Source organism: Oreochromis aureus, linkage group 17, assembly GCF_013358895.1.
Source record: "Oreochromis aureus strain Israel breed Guangdong linkage group 17, ZZ_aureus, whole genome shotgun sequence".
Lineage (NCBI taxonomy): Eukaryota > Metazoa > Chordata > Actinopteri > Cichliformes > Cichlidae > Oreochromis > Oreochromis aureus.
Genome location: NC_052958.1, coordinates 8838072 through 8854684, shown reverse-complemented (window position 1 = coordinate 8854684; position 16613 = coordinate 8838072). Strand labels below are relative to the sequence as shown.

The following is a 16613-nucleotide window of genomic DNA, read 5'->3' as shown; positions in this document are numbered from 1 at the left end:
GAAATCATAGAAATAGTTGTTTAACAAATGAAAAACAAGTTTAAACCAAACGCGCTGTCTGACTTTGAACATTGTGTAGGCAGGGGGACCTGCAGCTATCCAGTCATCCAACAAGTGTTCAGGACAGGTATAAACAATGGGCTTTAGTAAGAAACGCTAAATATGAATATGTATTTGAATTTGTTTCCAAGGACAATCCAAAGGGCACCTTTAAGATATGGTTATAGAAGCTCTCTAGTGCCATGTCTTATTTGAACTGAAATGTTTTTCTTCATGTTAATGTAGGTTTGTAGTCTGCAGGTGTATTATAGTGCAAAAATTAAATCTTATCACGACAGCGTATCAGTACACACTCAATATTCAGAAAATCTCAGCATTCAGGTGAAACTCATTTTATAAAAGTCTCTAATGAATGTTATGCTCAATTTGCAAGATCCCAAGCAGGCTCAGTAGATGAAAGAAATTGCCAGCTTAAACAAACTGAAACAAACCTTTTCTGTGGTACTAAACCATATATATAAGGAGACAATTGAGAGACTTTAGCACAGTGGATGTGATCCAGTGTTTTCAGTAAGGCTTTGGAAGCTGAACCAGGTCAACGAGGGGTCTTTAAATGTTAAAAACTGTGAAAAAAAACACAGCATGAAAAAACAGAACAGTGCGTGAATAGTTCCTGTGGACTGAGTCATTCTGCTCTTCGGGGAAATGAGCTGACTTGAGAATAAGGCAGAATGGCACGGACTGCAGGCAAAGGACTCTGCCTCTTTCTCTATCTACCAACCACCACCAATCTTTTTTTTTTTTTTTTTTTACAGTGCTGTTGATATGGTGTTTTGCATTACGCAATAGTGCTGCCCCTCCCATCCTCTGAAAATCAGCACATTCCCTCTCTCACATCCCTTTCTCTACCTCTCTCTCCCTCCCTCCCTCCCTCACTTGTCCTGATATTAATGACACAGCTATCTGAGGCAGCGGCAGTTCCCCTGCGCTCTTTCCCTCCTGCAGACTGCACTCATACACATGCACACACTCTCTTACACCAAATAAGATACTGGACACACATCCACACACTTACACAGGAAATCTGCAGGCACACACATGCACACACATACAAAAACACTACTATACACTCCAAGTTCATATCAGAGGCAGACACAGACGCTTTCTCTTTACACACACTTATTTAAAAATCTCACAGAAGAATGAGGACAATTGGGCTTTGCGTTTGTGCTGGTCTCCTGCTTACAGGCACCTTATTACTCAGAATCAGCCAGGCAGCAGACTTTCCTGGTAACTCTCACCAGCGATGGGACTCTAGAGGATCCTACCATTTGGGATTTGAGTCTGGCACTCCCACTTCTTGCCCTGTCAAACTTAGACCTATGGGCCAGTGTGGGAGCTCTGGGGCAGAGGATGGGGAGGACTGCCCTTACCAGATCACTCTGCCTCCCCTCACCATCCAGCTGCCCAAGCAGTTCAGGCTGCTGGAGAAGACGATGAAGGAGCTGCAGAGCCTGAAGGAGGTAGTGAACAAGCTGAAAAGCGGGTGCCAAGAGTGCCGTGGGGCACGGGGCAGCGGAGGTTTTGGACACCAGCAGGCAGACCAAATCCTGATTCAGGGGGATGCCGGGGAAAAAGTGACGGGGCAGGAGGTGGAAGGTGGATCCAGGCAAGAGGAGAGGGGAGATGGGATGGTTCCTGGAGCTACTGTGGATGCCGCAAGACCGGGTTCAATTTTTGGGAAACCTGCTCCGAGCCAAAACATGCAGGAGATGCAGGTAAGAGGCAAAGTTAACACTTACAGGAAAAAATATAGGACTGAACCAAGGAATAAATCATTTACCTTACAAACACACTTGGTTGAGCTCAAATTTATCATTTTTTCACCTTGATCTAAGATTGTTTTGGTATAGTTCAATTCAGTGTGCATTTTCTGCTATATCTGTAGAGCACAGAGGTGTGTACAACATGTGAAATAGAGGCACTGCACCATTTCCTCTGTTTCCATCAAAACCCTGCAAATTGTCAGAAAGCCAGATCTTTAGCAGCTTTGTGAAAGTGTTAGGGGACACTGATATGAAGCGTGCTTCATGCTTCCAGTCAGATGCGCCCAGCTGGAATGCAAACCGACCAGATGTTAAAAGACACGCAAAGTCCTACCTGGCGCCACTCCGCCAGGGAAAATTTCTGGTACAATAAGCAGGGTGGGAAAATCAGAGTTAGACACCAGCCCAGTGACAGTAAATTTCTGCCGTCTGGTAAGCTTATGGACTCTCACAGCCACTTTGGCAGACAGCCAATCGTAACGCAGACTTTGTTTCCATTCTAAAATTCAAATTGGCTGGTGAAACAATGAAGGGGGCTGGTGACTTCGGTAATCTGCCTGCTTTGTAGTGCATGCCAAAAATAATTTCCTTCACGCTTGCTCTGGCCTTTCTCAGGTGAAGCTGAATAGGATGTCAGCCAGCCTGCGCAATGCCAGGAACCAAATCTCAGCTCTGCAGGGTCGACTGGAGGGAATCAACCTCCTTAACATGGAGAATGTGCAGGCTATGGTGGACAGGCGAGTGGAGAACATCACCGGAGCGGTCAACAAGCTCAGCTCCAGCTGTACCACTGAATGTCCAGCCCAGACTGGCCCTCAGTGTAAGCTTGCTTTTATTAAGATAATTAATAATAATATTCTCTACATTGTTACACTTAACCCTCCATTCCTTTAGTCCTGTTATTTTTCCTCTGATCTTCTGATCTGCCCTCTCCATCTTTCAGTTAAAAGAGAATGTGTTTTTCTGTTATGTTTTATTCTGTTATATCTTTGCCATTTCATGTCCCCCCTTTTCTCTTCTGTTCTTCTCATACATTTTTGTAATCCTTCTGAGCATGATCAAGCGTGCACTTTTACATTTTTCATTTCCTAAAAAAATCACCAAAAAATGTTATTATTGTAATAAAACTCTGTTGGTTAAATAAGTTTAGCAGCAGGGTTGCAGGGGGATATATTTTCTGGCATAGGCTGCATCCAATCATTCCTGAGTGGACATTATAATCAACTTCAAAAATAATCAGAGTCAGGGTGTTTACTTTCACCCAGCAAGACCTTTCTTCCTGGGAAATGAAAAGTGAAATCTTCTATGTTGCCAGTGTCCTTGTCAACCACACTCACTGGTCTGTTGCAACATGTCTTCTCCATTACTGATATGAAGAATATTATATATTTAGGTGTAGTCTAGATTTGAGAAATGGAATTTTCCATCATCTTAATGCGTACCAAAAGGTTACTGTATTCATTACATTACTGGAGTGGAGTGGCTGGTTCAGAGTAGCCGGTGCACAAATGGACAGAATGAAATAGCTTTAAGTTGAGCACATACTGTACTGGAGTGAAGCAATAGAACTTGGTTCAAAGTGAGAATTCACTTTGACTCTTACATAACTAACCGAAGTGACCCCTCACTACTCTCCATGTGCACAAACTCAAAAAGGGAAGGCAGAAAAAGACCCACACTTGAAAGTAGGAATGCAAATATTGTGAAATTCTGGGCCGATACAGATCGACAGTAAAATGCTTTAAAGTGTAACAGCATCACGCTATCTCTGAACAATTAGCCGGCATGAAATTGATTCGAGCAAAATAGATGAATATCACTGACACTAGTATATGCTGTTGTGCTTGAGATATCAGCCAACAAACCAACACTAGCTGATATCGATATTTTGCAGATTAATCAGTGCTTCCCTGCTTGGAAGTTTTATGACCGTTTAAACAAGCCTGTGATATTGTATCTAGAAACAGTGGGGGTTGCATACAAGCTAAGCAAAACAAATACCCCACTTTACATTGATGTAAAAGCTCTTTTGGATGAGAGCACAGTAGAAATGCAGGGCACTTTCAGAAAGCAAATACTATCCAGTACTTCAGTATGAATGTTACACTATATTGGGGCTTTTCTGTGGAAAACAGATGTGAGCTTATTTCTAAGCAGATTAGCTGGAACAGTGGTGTGAAGGGAATCCCATCCCTTTCTCTTCTGTTTGCTTCTCCAACTTGCTTCTTTTTCCTTCAAACCCGATCGTTTTTTTTCCTCCCTTATGCATTTATCCTCAAAGCATCTATACCGTCAACTCATTTTTCCTCTATTTCATATTTCTTTTCTATTGCCCTACCTCTTACTGTCTCACCCACTTTAATTCGCTTTCCTAGTCCCTTCTCTCTGCTTCCCTCCCTGCCTCCTTCTGGAGGTCATGCTCTTGGATGCTCATTACTGCATAAAAAGACAAGCTCTCATTATCTCTTGCCAATACCACAAGTAATAATGAAGGCGGTTTTCCTGACACTACAGTAGTCACGGATGGCACCCAGGGTCAGTAGCACTTGTCTTTGTACATCTATCTGCTTTGTTCAGGTCAAGAACTGGATAAGTATCCGACTTCAGCTCAGGAAACTGTGCCTAATGGTGTCTGAATTCCATCCAAATGTAGCAGAAAAGAAACAGCTGCTGTTACTTAGGACAGCGAACAATATGTTGTTTTAGGGTGTTTCACAAGATCACTCAAACTAGAAATTGTGATGAAAAGTTTCTCCAAAAGTTGCTAAATGAACATCTTTTAGAATTTTTCTTGTCTGAAAACTTTAATAGGTCATGTTAGAACCAGATGCTGATCATGTTCCTCTGCGAGCTCCTAACGGGCAGAGCAAAATAGACTTTCACTGATAAGAGTTTGCTGGTTATTTACCACAATGTCAAAAGTGTTTAGTGAAGCAAATAATAAACTATCTAGCATTCGAACTAAAGCTATATAAGGCATTTCTGGCAGGTTAAAAAATTGCTGTAGGCCTTTTACACAAACTACACAGCAAATTAAAAAAATGCCAACTTTGTGAGGACCGTAACCATCATTTAACCCAATGTAGAATTGCAATTTCACCATTAATAGGGAGTAAAACTACATTTGTCAAGATGCTGTTATCACTCAAAGTGCTCTAAGCGTTCATTTTCGCTCATTTTGCCAATTTCCATTTTTGCAGCGAGCACTGATCTTCACTTTCACTCCTGCAGGAAGCATAGAAATTCATGTCCCTGTTCAGCTACATTAACTCAATCATACAAAATGAGAATGGATGTTCAGTCCTCCATCAAGAACTGCTCGTTTGGAAATTTGGTGTCGGGCAACTTCATAAGGGAAGCGCATTTTTTTTTTGAGTTTCTTTCCATCAAAACTGAAGTAGTATAAGCAGTAGTATGCTATCACTTTCGATACACATTTCCTCAGTTGACATGAGGTGTACTTCTTGATAATAATTGTCTTCCTTTTATGAGAATCACTTGTGTGGTCTGAAGTCAAACAGGCAAAGCGCCAAGAGTCAAATCAGTCTGTCAAAATGTCATCTATAAAAAGCATGTCAGTCAATATGTCGTGGGACTCATCAGCCTATGTCAGTCGACTTGCCAGTCAAACAAGTGAGTAAGAAAGAAGAAGAAGGGGGGAAACTTTGCTCTGGTAAAGTTGTTTGAACTTTCCCCTCAGAGCAAAACAACATATGAGTCATGTTCCAGTGCTTTGTTTGACTTCTGACTTCTCACTGCTGTGGGATTTGGGGGAAAAATCATGATGTAGGCTAAAATTACTGCTTTGATGAGTTTACAGGGCCTTCGTTGTCAAGGTTAGAATAGTAATGTGGGTACTAGTCAGGCTTTTACCTCACGCTGTTTCTCTGCTGTCCACAAACAACAACTCAGAAATGAGTACATCCCCTAGTGGGCTTTGCCCTTTTACTGTAAACATACACTGTTTTGGGATCATTTTCAGAAATGACAGATATCACTTTCCTTGTCCCAGACCAATTAGCTATTAATTTGCCTCAACAGTCACATAGACAGCCCATCAGCCAAGAGTTTTTCAGGAACGAGTAAGTGGCTGATATTAGAGTTATTTAGGTCAGGCACATTGCCAGAGGTACTGAGATGGAGATCGCTCTTGTCTGTCTCGGGACACTGACTGCCCAGTCAGATAGATGGGGACAAATAGAAAAGAAGATGTGAAGTGGCGACACTGCAGTCAGACGCTGAAAGTGAGTGTGACACTGAAAGAATTTACGGGTCAATTCTTTTGTTGCCAAATGCCGACCGAGCTGTTAAGGTGACAAGGATACATTTCAACCTTGCGATCAACTCCCATATGGAGTGATTTACCATCTGCAGCTATTTTCCACTTGAAGCATTCAAGTGTAATGTTGTCAGAAAACGAAGTTGCTTATTTAGTGAGCAAAATAAATGTTTGCGCTCCATCTGCTAGTTCAGTTCCTTTTAAAATAGAAATACAACTATCCACAGGAACATGTATTTTTCACTCTACAAACACTATTCACTCCCTACACCTGTTTTCCTTCCTATACCAGTACTACTGCTGGGGTATGAGCACCGCCTACCCCAACACTATTATAATCTACTGCACCTCTAGAGAGATTAAGGACTATGAGAACATTGTATCATCAATGGAGCGCATCTAACACTCAAAAGGGGTCCAACATGCTGCCTGCCCAGTGTCAGGACAATTTAGACCCAAGGTGCCAGTGTGCATGGAGGGGGTATGGCTCACTAATCCAGTTTTACACTTTCCAACGTTTTGACAAGACTGTTCCATTCACTTCCAAAATCCTAACTGACAGGAGTCTTTGGACCTTGGTTTTGGATTGATTCGGTAGCCTGCAGTGCGACACAGGGACAGGAGGAAGAGGTAGACGAATAAGTGGCCAGGTTAAAAAAAAAATTGCTCAGAATGCATTGAAGGTATACAAAATGGACCTGTGCTATAGCACGTGGGAAGATTAGAGGAATTTATCCCCTGGCAGAGGCTGTTTCTTCAATGGTTCTAAATACTATATTTCAGATAAGCATGGATATATTGTGAAATACATATTTCACAATCAGCTTGTTTTTAATGTCGTTTTATACATAAGAAATGGTTACGGGAAGATGTCTGACAGGCAAAAAGAATGTGGTGAAGTGGTGTTTTTGTGTTTGAATGCATTCCTCTTAAATGAAGGCAGGGATGAGAACTTCCACACTGGATTTCCTACTAACCTATCTCATTTTCTTTTCTCCAGCCTTCCTCAGCCTCAGGGCCTGTTTCTATTACTGTCTCAGGGAACAATGCCAGACCAGAGTGAAAATATTACTGAATATCATCCAGTAACATCTGCTTATAACTACCTTCTCTCTTTCTCACTGCCACCCATGCAGTCATCTTAGCCCCTCGGGACTGTTCAGACTACAATGTGTTGGAAGTGAGGAAGAACGGTATATATCGCGTGACACCTGACGCCCGCAATGGGACGTTTGAGGTATTCTGTGACATGGAGTCCTTCGGAGGTGGCTGGACTGTGATACAGCAACGCCTCAATGGGTCCGTCAGCTTCAACCGCACCTGGGCTGAGTATAAGAAAGGCTTTGGGAACCTCAGGTTAGTTATTTTCTTTACCCCTCCTCCCCCACAATTGGGCATTCCTCTGATAATTTAGCTCCTAGAGGAAACAGCCAATGGCTTCTGCTGTACCGGATATCAGGATAACGTATAGGCAGGCAAAGCACTCCTGGGGTCTGTACTACAAAGCATACTCAGCATACCCATGATATCGTTTCCTTATCTGGCTTCACTTATTCAAACATCAGCAATCAGCCTAAGCAGTCACGCAACGGTGGTTATGAACTGGATAAGTAAACCCAGAGCTTTCCAATATATGAACACATTCACTCAAATTAGTGTTTAGATGTGTATATACTACAGTGGTTGCCTCATTCTTTCACCTGGAGGCCTAGCAGTCTGAGAGCCATGTTCCCCAACCATATATTAAGGGTTATAGAACAATAAAATGGTTTCAAAATGGCCTGCAGCAAAGGAAAAAGAAAATGAAGGAACAATGTTGCTTCTATGAATCTAGATTTATTACTGAGGCTCATCGAGTAAAGAAAAAGATCCTAAATGCCTAGATCATAAAACCTTTAGGCCCTCTTACTATCTGATCACCTAGGTCTAAGCGATCCTCCAGGAATGGTGATCCTATTTTCCAGGGAATTGATTGGTCAGTAGATGGTGAGTTCATACACACGGACCTCTTATCTCGACCATAACCTGTTGCGGAGCAGGTTAGGTCTGCAGCACAAGTTACCATGACAATGGTAAGAAGCAAACTGCCAGAAAACCAGAAGTTACCAGATGCTAAGCCCAAAAACTGCTTTTTAGTACAGCAATCTGTCCAGTTATTGTTTACAGTCTGAATCTGAATGTATATAAACCTTTTCAAAAAGCCAATAAAAGGCTTAATCTATATACTTTTCCCATATGTAGAAATAGCATTAGCTGTCAGAAGCAACAGATAAAAGAAACAAAAGCATCCCCTTTTGAAAGACATTCTTAGAATAACAAAATGTGCCACGCATCATGTGTATCACTGAAGCCTTAAGCCAGTGAGAGCAAGGTTCTTTGTTCACAGAGAAGCTTCAAAGTTTACGCTGCCGGCTTGCAACCAAACTCCTTACATAATGTATCTGGTTGCAAATGCAACGACTGACACTGAAAACTCCTGCGAGTTTTTAATGTCATGTGACATAGTGACATTAAGCAGTGCCAGCAAAGGTTGGACAACTTTTTTAATCAGCATGCATCGTTTTAAGTCAAGCCTGTATCATTTTAAGTCAGCACTACACACCGCTGCATTGAGTCAAACTCAACTATTTTCTGGACCCTCATTACACTAGAGCCTACCACCTGCTCATCTAACTAGCTGCAAGCTATACAGTTTTAAAGAATACACAAAAACAAGCAGTTTGTTCAATATATTTATTTTTTGTCTTGCTAGTAGGAAATTGTTCATCTATACTGTTCTTTTACCAGTGAATCAGAGCTCATTTAATGTCATGTGCTACAGAATACTTTTACCAAAACTTGAGAGAGTCTAATCCCTCAGTACTTAGGAGCTAATGATGCACACCTGTTCTCTATATCACTGTTTGTTCAACACCTGTTTTCATTATCAGTGATTGATTGTCATGAATAAAACTAAGGGCAAGGATAGAGATATTTTAAAAAAAAATCATAACTTTTTCTGTGTGTTTTGGTCTTTGGTCCACATGAAAACACTGAGTCTGCCATATTTGTAGTGCTGTTGTATGTACAGAAGGACTGTTATACCCTATTTAGTGCATTCAAAGTATTCAAAGTGGAAAACCCAAGTGCTGCATTCCATCATGCATTGTGTTGAAGTAAAAAAAGACAGTAATGAAACAAAAGAAAGCAGAACACTAAATAAACTGCCACAAAGTATTTAGATTCATCAACTTGAGGAATTACACTCTGTTCAATGCACTTATCAGAAATATGCATGTCATTAGTCACTTATCTAACCGATGTTGATCTATTCAGCTCTAATTGTGTGACAGCGTTGATGTAACAAGACAGAGAAAATGAGGCAAATATTATCAGAAGGCATTTTTCATTTTGTTAATGGGCTCGCTATTTAGCTCTCTACATAAAACTCCTTATACAGGGAGTAGAGAGTAGTGAATGATCACGAGTACAAAAACAACATTTTTGGCTCATGCCATAAAGCCAACAAGGGTTTATGGCTTTGAGGTCAGGGTAATACTGCCTGTTGGTTTGGCATGCTCTTAAACCCCATTCATTTCATTTTTATCTCTTTGTGCAGACTTATTTACTTAGAAAGGAAGAAGAAAAGGCACCATTTTCAAAAGAAGACTCAAGTTACATGTGGACTAGGCCTTAGGGAAATGATGACCACAGTAGATGATCTGATCCCCTTTCAACTGATCATAAAGTTGCAGATTTAAACAAATTATTCAAAACAACCTTCTAAGCATGTCTTAATATCCAGGCTTAAACTCCCACTAAAAGAATGTCTCCTCTCCTCCTTTCCTATTTTCCTCTATTGGAGTACACATGCATTTTGCTAAAAAAAAACCCCATATTGAAATTCTAACACAGTATGTGAGCTTTATATATATATCAGCATGCCTCATTTTGTTCCTTTCTATCCTGCAGAGGTGAGTTCTGGCTGGGCAATGACCATATCCATTTGCTGACAAAAGCAAAAGATATGATTCTGCGTATCGAGCTAGAGGACTTTGAGGGTGTCCGGGAGTATGCAAAGTATGATCAGTTCTATGTGGCCAATGAGTACCTACGCTACCGTCTGTCTGTCAGTGGATACAGGTACAGGGTTCACTTCTGTACATGCAATATTTCTCACTCTCAGTTGCTGCTAAAACACCTTAAACTGGAACAGCACACCTTATATATCAATGTCTCATTACAGTGGGACGGCTGGGAATGCCCTCAGTTTCAACAAGCACTTCAACCACGACCAGAAGTTCTTCTCCACACCCGACCGCGACAACGACATGTACCCCTCTGGGAACTGCGGTGGCTACTACAGCTCCGGCTGGTGGTTTGACGCCTGCATGTCAGCCAACCTCAACGGGAAGTACTATCACAAGAGGTACAAGGGAGTCAGGAATGGGATCTTCTGGGGAACGTGGCACAACATGTCGACCGAGTACTACCCCACCAACTACAGGCAGGCCTTTAAAACTGTCAAAATGATGATACGGCCCAAGAACTATGCTCCTTAAGAGGACAGGTAAATATTTGTGAGTGCAGTCATGCAGGCAAAGACAAAGAAAATGGAAGAGCAAGTACATAAGGACTCATACACTCACGAGTAGTCATGCATTTACACATTTACACATGCGTACGTGTGCACCGATAGGACTATAAGTAGTTTGGATGCATTAATGATAACAATAATTGTGAAAAATTTAAGTGTGCTATTACTTTTCCACTCTAGTGAGTGTGGCCTTCAAAATGTTGGATTAAAATGATGATAATAAAGGACAATGGACTATGAACAATGATGGACTAATAAAAAAAATTAAAAAAACTCCCATGCAGTGTAGGCCAGCCTCCTACGTGGGCCATAACATTAAACTGAGGGTTACCAGAAGAGATTTTTTCACTGGTCTTAGACATTTTTTTTTCTCTTTCTGTCCTGCTGCCTCCTGCCATAAACCCAGCGTAGAAACACAGCGCAGCACATACTAGTAGTAAAAACTAATGAGCTATCACTTTCTCTGCTGTAAATGATTTTGTAATTAACAGCAGCCACCCAAGTGAGGTATACGAGAGCTGATGATACAGTTTTGAGTGGGTCCGATAATCATTACGAAAGACCTCAAGCTGGAGAGTCAAACTGTTAGAAAAATTACAGCCAGTAATAAATGTATAGCTTTACTTGGCCCTTCTCTGGCATTTATCTCACTGCTCTGGGTCAGCTTGCTGATTTATCATTATCCCATACCACAGAAGACATCCCAGTATAAATACGCAGCATCCAATAAATTTCTAGTCATGTATGTGTGTGCATTCTGCATTATTGATGTTTTACTAGATTCTTCTTGAGAGCAGCCACGAAGCAGGACATTGCAGTGAGGAAAAAAAATGTGTTTCCAACCTTTGGATGCACCGAATTACTGCACACTTCTCTTTGCCATAACCTGTAAAATCCTCCTCTTGTACAATACTGCTGTCTAATGTTAGGAAACTGTATAGCACCATTTATTTCATTTTATACACACTGTAAATGGGAAGGATTGGGGAAAGAAATGCTTCATTATGAGGATGTGTACAGTATTTATTTTACTTTGAGAGGTATGATAGCTTTTATATGATACAATGGTCATGCAGTACAGAGTTTAATGATTGATGACATTTGAGTAATGAGATGGACTGGGCATAATTGTGATCATTCATAGTAAATATCTGCGTAAAATTGAAATTCTTTGTGTGTATCAGATTGATCTTTTCTATCATTCATATTCAGCTCTTGTGCCAAAAGATATGCAATTTTTATATTGGGGAAAAAAATAAAATTAATATTCCATGGCTGTGTTGCAGATTTCAATGTTCCATCGGTTTAAAATCCTTTTCATGCCTGCTCCACTTGTGTACTGGAATCGCCTTTCAAATGAATGTATACAAAAAATGTATACAAGTTTCGCATGAGTGTCTTTGAAAGTGTCTGCCGTCTAGTGTCCGAGGCTGAATGAGGCTTGTCAAAATGCAGGATGAGGTGCTGCATGCCCATAACAAATGGGTTTACGAGGTGTTGAACCAATAAAGCCACTAAATAAAAGGCAGATTTCATATCGGCTTCACAGAAGATGATAAAACTGTGGGACTGTGACTTTACTGTCTGTTTACTGTCTGTGATGATAAAGTTAATAAAAGTGTTGTGCTCATTCACAGGATGACTTCAAGTCCTAAATATTCACTTTTTTTTTTTTTTTTTTTACACTTAATGTTTATGACAAACACTTTATTGCACATTATGTATGTGCAATACTTTGATATCAGCAATTAAACTGCAAAAGAATGGAGGAAATAATAGTCCTGAACATTAGCCTTGTGCAAATACATGCATCTATATCATATCTGATACTATTTTCTTTTCTTCTGAGTTATGGGAGTTAAATCTCTCACTATAACTATCAAATAGGGATGTTTATCTTTCTGAAAACAATTTAAAAATGCCATTCACAAAATAATAACAACACAACAATGCACATGACTGTTACCTCATCTAAACACTGGGAGGCAGGACTAGCAGAGACTTCACTGGAGGTTGAGGGCTGCTTTTCTGGGAGTGACGCATCGGGTGCAACGGCCACTAGAGGGGCGTCCTCCTCCATTCCCTTATCCTCATCTTGCTCTTCCACTTCAACTTCTGCACTCTGAGGCCTGCATTCTGTCTCCTCCTCGGATGGATTCACTAATGATTGGATCAAAACATAATAATATTTAGGACAGAAACACACTAAACAAACATTAGTATCCCACAAGCTGCGTGGGACAGGAATCCGAAAATATCTAAATGTTTGTTACACCAAAGTCCTGGCACACAGTTTCAACATTTAATGCCCTTCCCTATGCTTGCTTACCAATAAATAAAACATAATATGACTAAAGGTGGGCAGCATAGCAGTGCAGTGGCTAGCACTGTTGTCTCACAGCAAACAGGTCCTGAGTTTGACTCCACTATCTGGCTGGGGCCTTTCTGTGTGGTTTTTATATGTTTTCACCCCGTGTTTGCTTGAGTTCTCTCCGGGTACTCTGACTTCCTTCCACAGTTCAAACACATGCAATTAATGGGGTTAGGTTAATTGGTAATTCTAAATTGCCCATAGGTGTGAATGGTTGTCTATATCTGTGTGTTAGTCCTGCGACACACTGGCGGCCTGTCCAGGGTGTACCCCGCCTCTTGCCCTATGATAGCTGGCATTGGCTCCAGCCCCACCGGGACGCCCAGAAGGATCAGCGGAAGAGGATGGAGGGATGAATAGAAGTATTGTATGTGCGGAATACACCGAATTAGCCATGCAAAAGCCTGCTTTTATTCTGAAGGATTACGCTTCCGCCGGAAATCAAAATCAATAAATATTTTTTTTAAACGTAGATCCCACAAAGTAATTTGTGAGCACTGTCCTTAAACATAATCAAAAAAATTTAAGATGATGTATATTATTTGACCTCTAAACGTCACACAGAAAGCGTACTTTCTCGAAAAACGCAAAAAGACCAAATTATGACAGCTTATCGGCTATAACTGGTGCTAAGCGACTCCAGCTTAGTTTCTGCTTCTAAATTCTGTTAAGGCACACGAGAAGGCCATAAAAATAGAAAAAATGGGCTAATGTGATACAAAAAGGTGTATACGACATAACAATACAGCAACGAGTGTGTTGTTCAATTAAAGCATGCAGAAACTTACTTATTAGCCAGTTTACTTGCTGTGTCCGGTTTTTTGGTGTTTGTTAGATAAACAAGGTTAACACATTCCTTACTCTTATATCTCTGGAGTCTTCACAGGCCTTTTTAAAATATATATATTTAAATAATTTCACAGCCAATCTCAGCAAAACCCAATCACCGACTTTTCACTTTCGTGGTGTGTTGTGGTTACCATAACAACGACGCTATACGTCCACTTTAATATAAGGAGAAAGCCTCGAATTATTTCACCTCTACTGAAAAGTAATGCGCAAGCTATGGTTATTTTTTCTACTTATCTACCGTTTTCTCCTGTTTTATTAATACACAAAAATCCCAACGGACCTCATTCAATCCGAGAATTTAAAACAACAACAACTCATTTTACACTTGCAGCGCATGTCCAGCAGATGGCGTTAAATTACAGGTTAATTAAGCCTTTTTATCTCTAGCGCGTAATCGCCATGTGTGTTCCATGGAACAACATCAGTGGCCAGCTGGCTGAACACCCTGAACTGGTGAGTGTTGAAAACCTTAAAATGATATCCAGGGTGAAAGATGGCAGTGATTCAAAGCCATTGCTCTCCTGTGGTGTTGAAAATTTTTTCCCCACATTGTACTGTGGGAGGTGGCATGACCCATAACTTATTCCCGGCAACAGCTGCTGAGATGTGTTGTCTCAGCAGTATATGTATGTGCGTGCGCATGCTGGTATGTGATCCGTTCAAGATGTTCCATTAGGAAAGGATGTGATATTACTACAAAAGTTGTGAGTTTACTGGCACCAGGAAAGAGAAACCTTCTTGGACTTCATTTCTTTAGGGGCTTGGCAATCCTCAAACATTTGTTATTTGTTGAATTTTATTTTACACTTACTTGGCATGTCCAACATGTCCATTGGCTACACACACACACCACAAACAAACAAAAACCAATTCATCTTCTAAGTGTGAGTTCTTTTTTTGTCTAGAAAAGTCATAAATTTGGAATAGTAATGCAGTCATGTGCATTCACAATGCCATGTGTACACCCAGTGGAGATGCAGATTCATACATCAAAGCCCTGACAACGCACATATATACCTTATTAGGTAAATGTTGCTAGTAGGGTTGGACATCATTTTGCTTTCAGATTCAATGCAGGAAACATTCCTTTAGAGATTTTGGTCCATATTCACATGATAGCATTATGTACATGCTGTAGATTTGTGGGCTGTACATTCATAATGCTTATCTCAAATCTCAAAGGTGCTCTATTCGATTGAGGTCTGGTGACTGTGGAGACCATTTGAGTACAGCGAACTTATTGTCATGTTCAAGGCCCCAGTTTAAAAATGATCTGAGTGTCAGACAGACAGCAGCAATACAAAAGAGAACCCAAACGCAGATTCAGTAGACTGTTTCTTTCTTATTCACAACACTTTATTGAACACAGGGATCATTGGAGTTAAAACAGGGCAGTGAGAGGCTTCACAGGAGCGCGATCCACTATTACAGAGGCAGTGATGAATCATTTCTGCACACAGGATTGAGCTGAGAATATTTACAAAGATGAGCGATGAATGGTTGTTTACTTGGGGTCGCAGAGAGCCAAGTTTCCTGACGGTGATGTGGTTTTCCAGGTGAGTGTCAGAGAGTGTGACTGAATGAGTGAAACAAGATGTCTGACCTTTCCTTTTCTTTCTCAGAGTGATGGGGCGTAGCAGTGAGCAGAAGGGCAGGCAGGTGAGGTATCTTACCTTTTCTTTTTGCTCTCGACAGCCGAGGAGGAGTGAGCAGCAAAAGCCAGCAGGTGAGTGCTTGACAGGTAGCCAGTAGGCAAGGAAGACCAGTGTCAGAGAAAACCAGGAGAATGATTGAAGAGTGTGACTGCTGATCCAAGGCCAAAGATGACACCATCAGCTAACAATCTGCCAGAATGTTGAGGACTGAGCTGGTCCCAAAGTACAGCCTGGCTGATTGCTGCCAATGGACTGCAGGTAAGAAGAGGAAGACAGCTTCAGGAGCCAGAGTGGAAAAAATACACCATAAAACTGATACACAACACTGAGCTTTGTGACATGGTGTGTTATCCTGCTGGAAGCAGCCATCAGAAGGTGAGTACAGTGTATCATAAAGTGATGGAAATGGTCAGCAACAATAGACGATGCTGTGTGAATTGCAGCCTCAGTTTCGTGTCCTTAGCTAACAGGAATGCCACGCAGTGTGGTCTTCTGTTGCAGTGTGTTCAAAGAAGCTCTTCTGCATGCCTTAGTTATAATGAGTACTTATCTGTTGCCATCCTATCAAGCTCAAAGTAGTCTGGGCAAGCTCCCCTGATCTCTGGCAGTCAAATGGCATTTTCAGCCAGAGAACTGCTGCTCACTGGATATTTCCTTTTTTCTAGACGAGTCTCTGCAAACCCTAGAGGTGACTGTGCAAGCAATTGACAGTAGATAAGCAGTTTTTGAAATTCTCAAACCAGCATCTGGCACCGACAGCCATTCCACATTTAAAGTCAGTTAAATCAGCTTTCTTCCCAATTCTGATGCTCGGTTTGAAATTCAGCAGGTCGTCTTGAGCATATTGAAACACACTGAGTTGCTGCCATGTGACAGAGCTGATTAGATATAAGACGCAGTTGAACAGGCATAACTCATGAAGCAGCCTGTAAGTGTTAGTTAGTGAATGCACACAAACAGAAGCTGCCCCTTCAATTGTGCAGTAATACTTACATTCAGATATGTACTAGACTTTTCACTGCCATCAATACAGGAGCAAATTTGCCTGTTACTC

At 41.1% G+C, this 16613-nt stretch overlaps 2 protein-coding genes across 2 annotated transcripts in view; one reads left to right on the top strand and one right to left on the bottom strand.

Annotated features, from left to right (window-relative positions):
• The window catches only part of ccdc146 (coiled-coil domain containing 146), a 54106-nt gene extending 40002 nt beyond the window's left edge, over window positions 1-14104 (bottom strand). Inside the window, exons 1-2 of the mRNA XM_039600898.1 lie at window positions 13841-14104; window positions 12648-12841 (exon numbers count right to left, since the gene is read on the bottom strand). Of these exons, the coding sequence (XP_039456832.1) occupies window positions 12648-12841; window position 13841 (195 nt within the window). The 5' untranslated portion in view covers window positions 13842-14104. The remainder of the gene's footprint in view (window positions 1-12647; window positions 12842-13840) is intronic.
• Window positions 959-12315, top strand: fgl2a (fibrinogen-like 2a). Its single transcript, XM_031726566.2, has 5 exons — window positions 959-1778; window positions 2442-2646; window positions 7242-7461; window positions 10057-10227; window positions 10331-12315. Exons 1-5 carry the CDS (start codon window positions 1203-1205, stop codon window positions 10644-10646), a joined length of 1488 nt encoding a protein of 495 aa, XP_031582426.1. The 5' UTR covers window positions 959-1202; the 3' UTR covers window positions 10647-12315.
• Window positions 14105-16613: the final 2509 nt, after the last annotated feature.

Excerpts from the sequence above, each read along its gene's own strand:
- fgl2a (XM_031726566.2), top strand. The coding sequence starts at position 1,203 with ATGAGGACAATTGGGCTTTGCGTTTGTGCTGGTCTCCTGCTTACAGGC. Across the intron at positions 1,779-2,441 it reads AAAACATGCAGGAGATGCAG|GTGAAGCTGAATAGGATGTC; the intron begins GTAAGAGGCAAA and ends GGCCTTTCTCAG. Across the intron at positions 10,228-10,330 it reads CTGTCTGTCAGTGGATACAG|TGGGACGGCTGGGAATGCCC; the intron begins GTACAGGGTTCA and ends GTCTCATTACAG.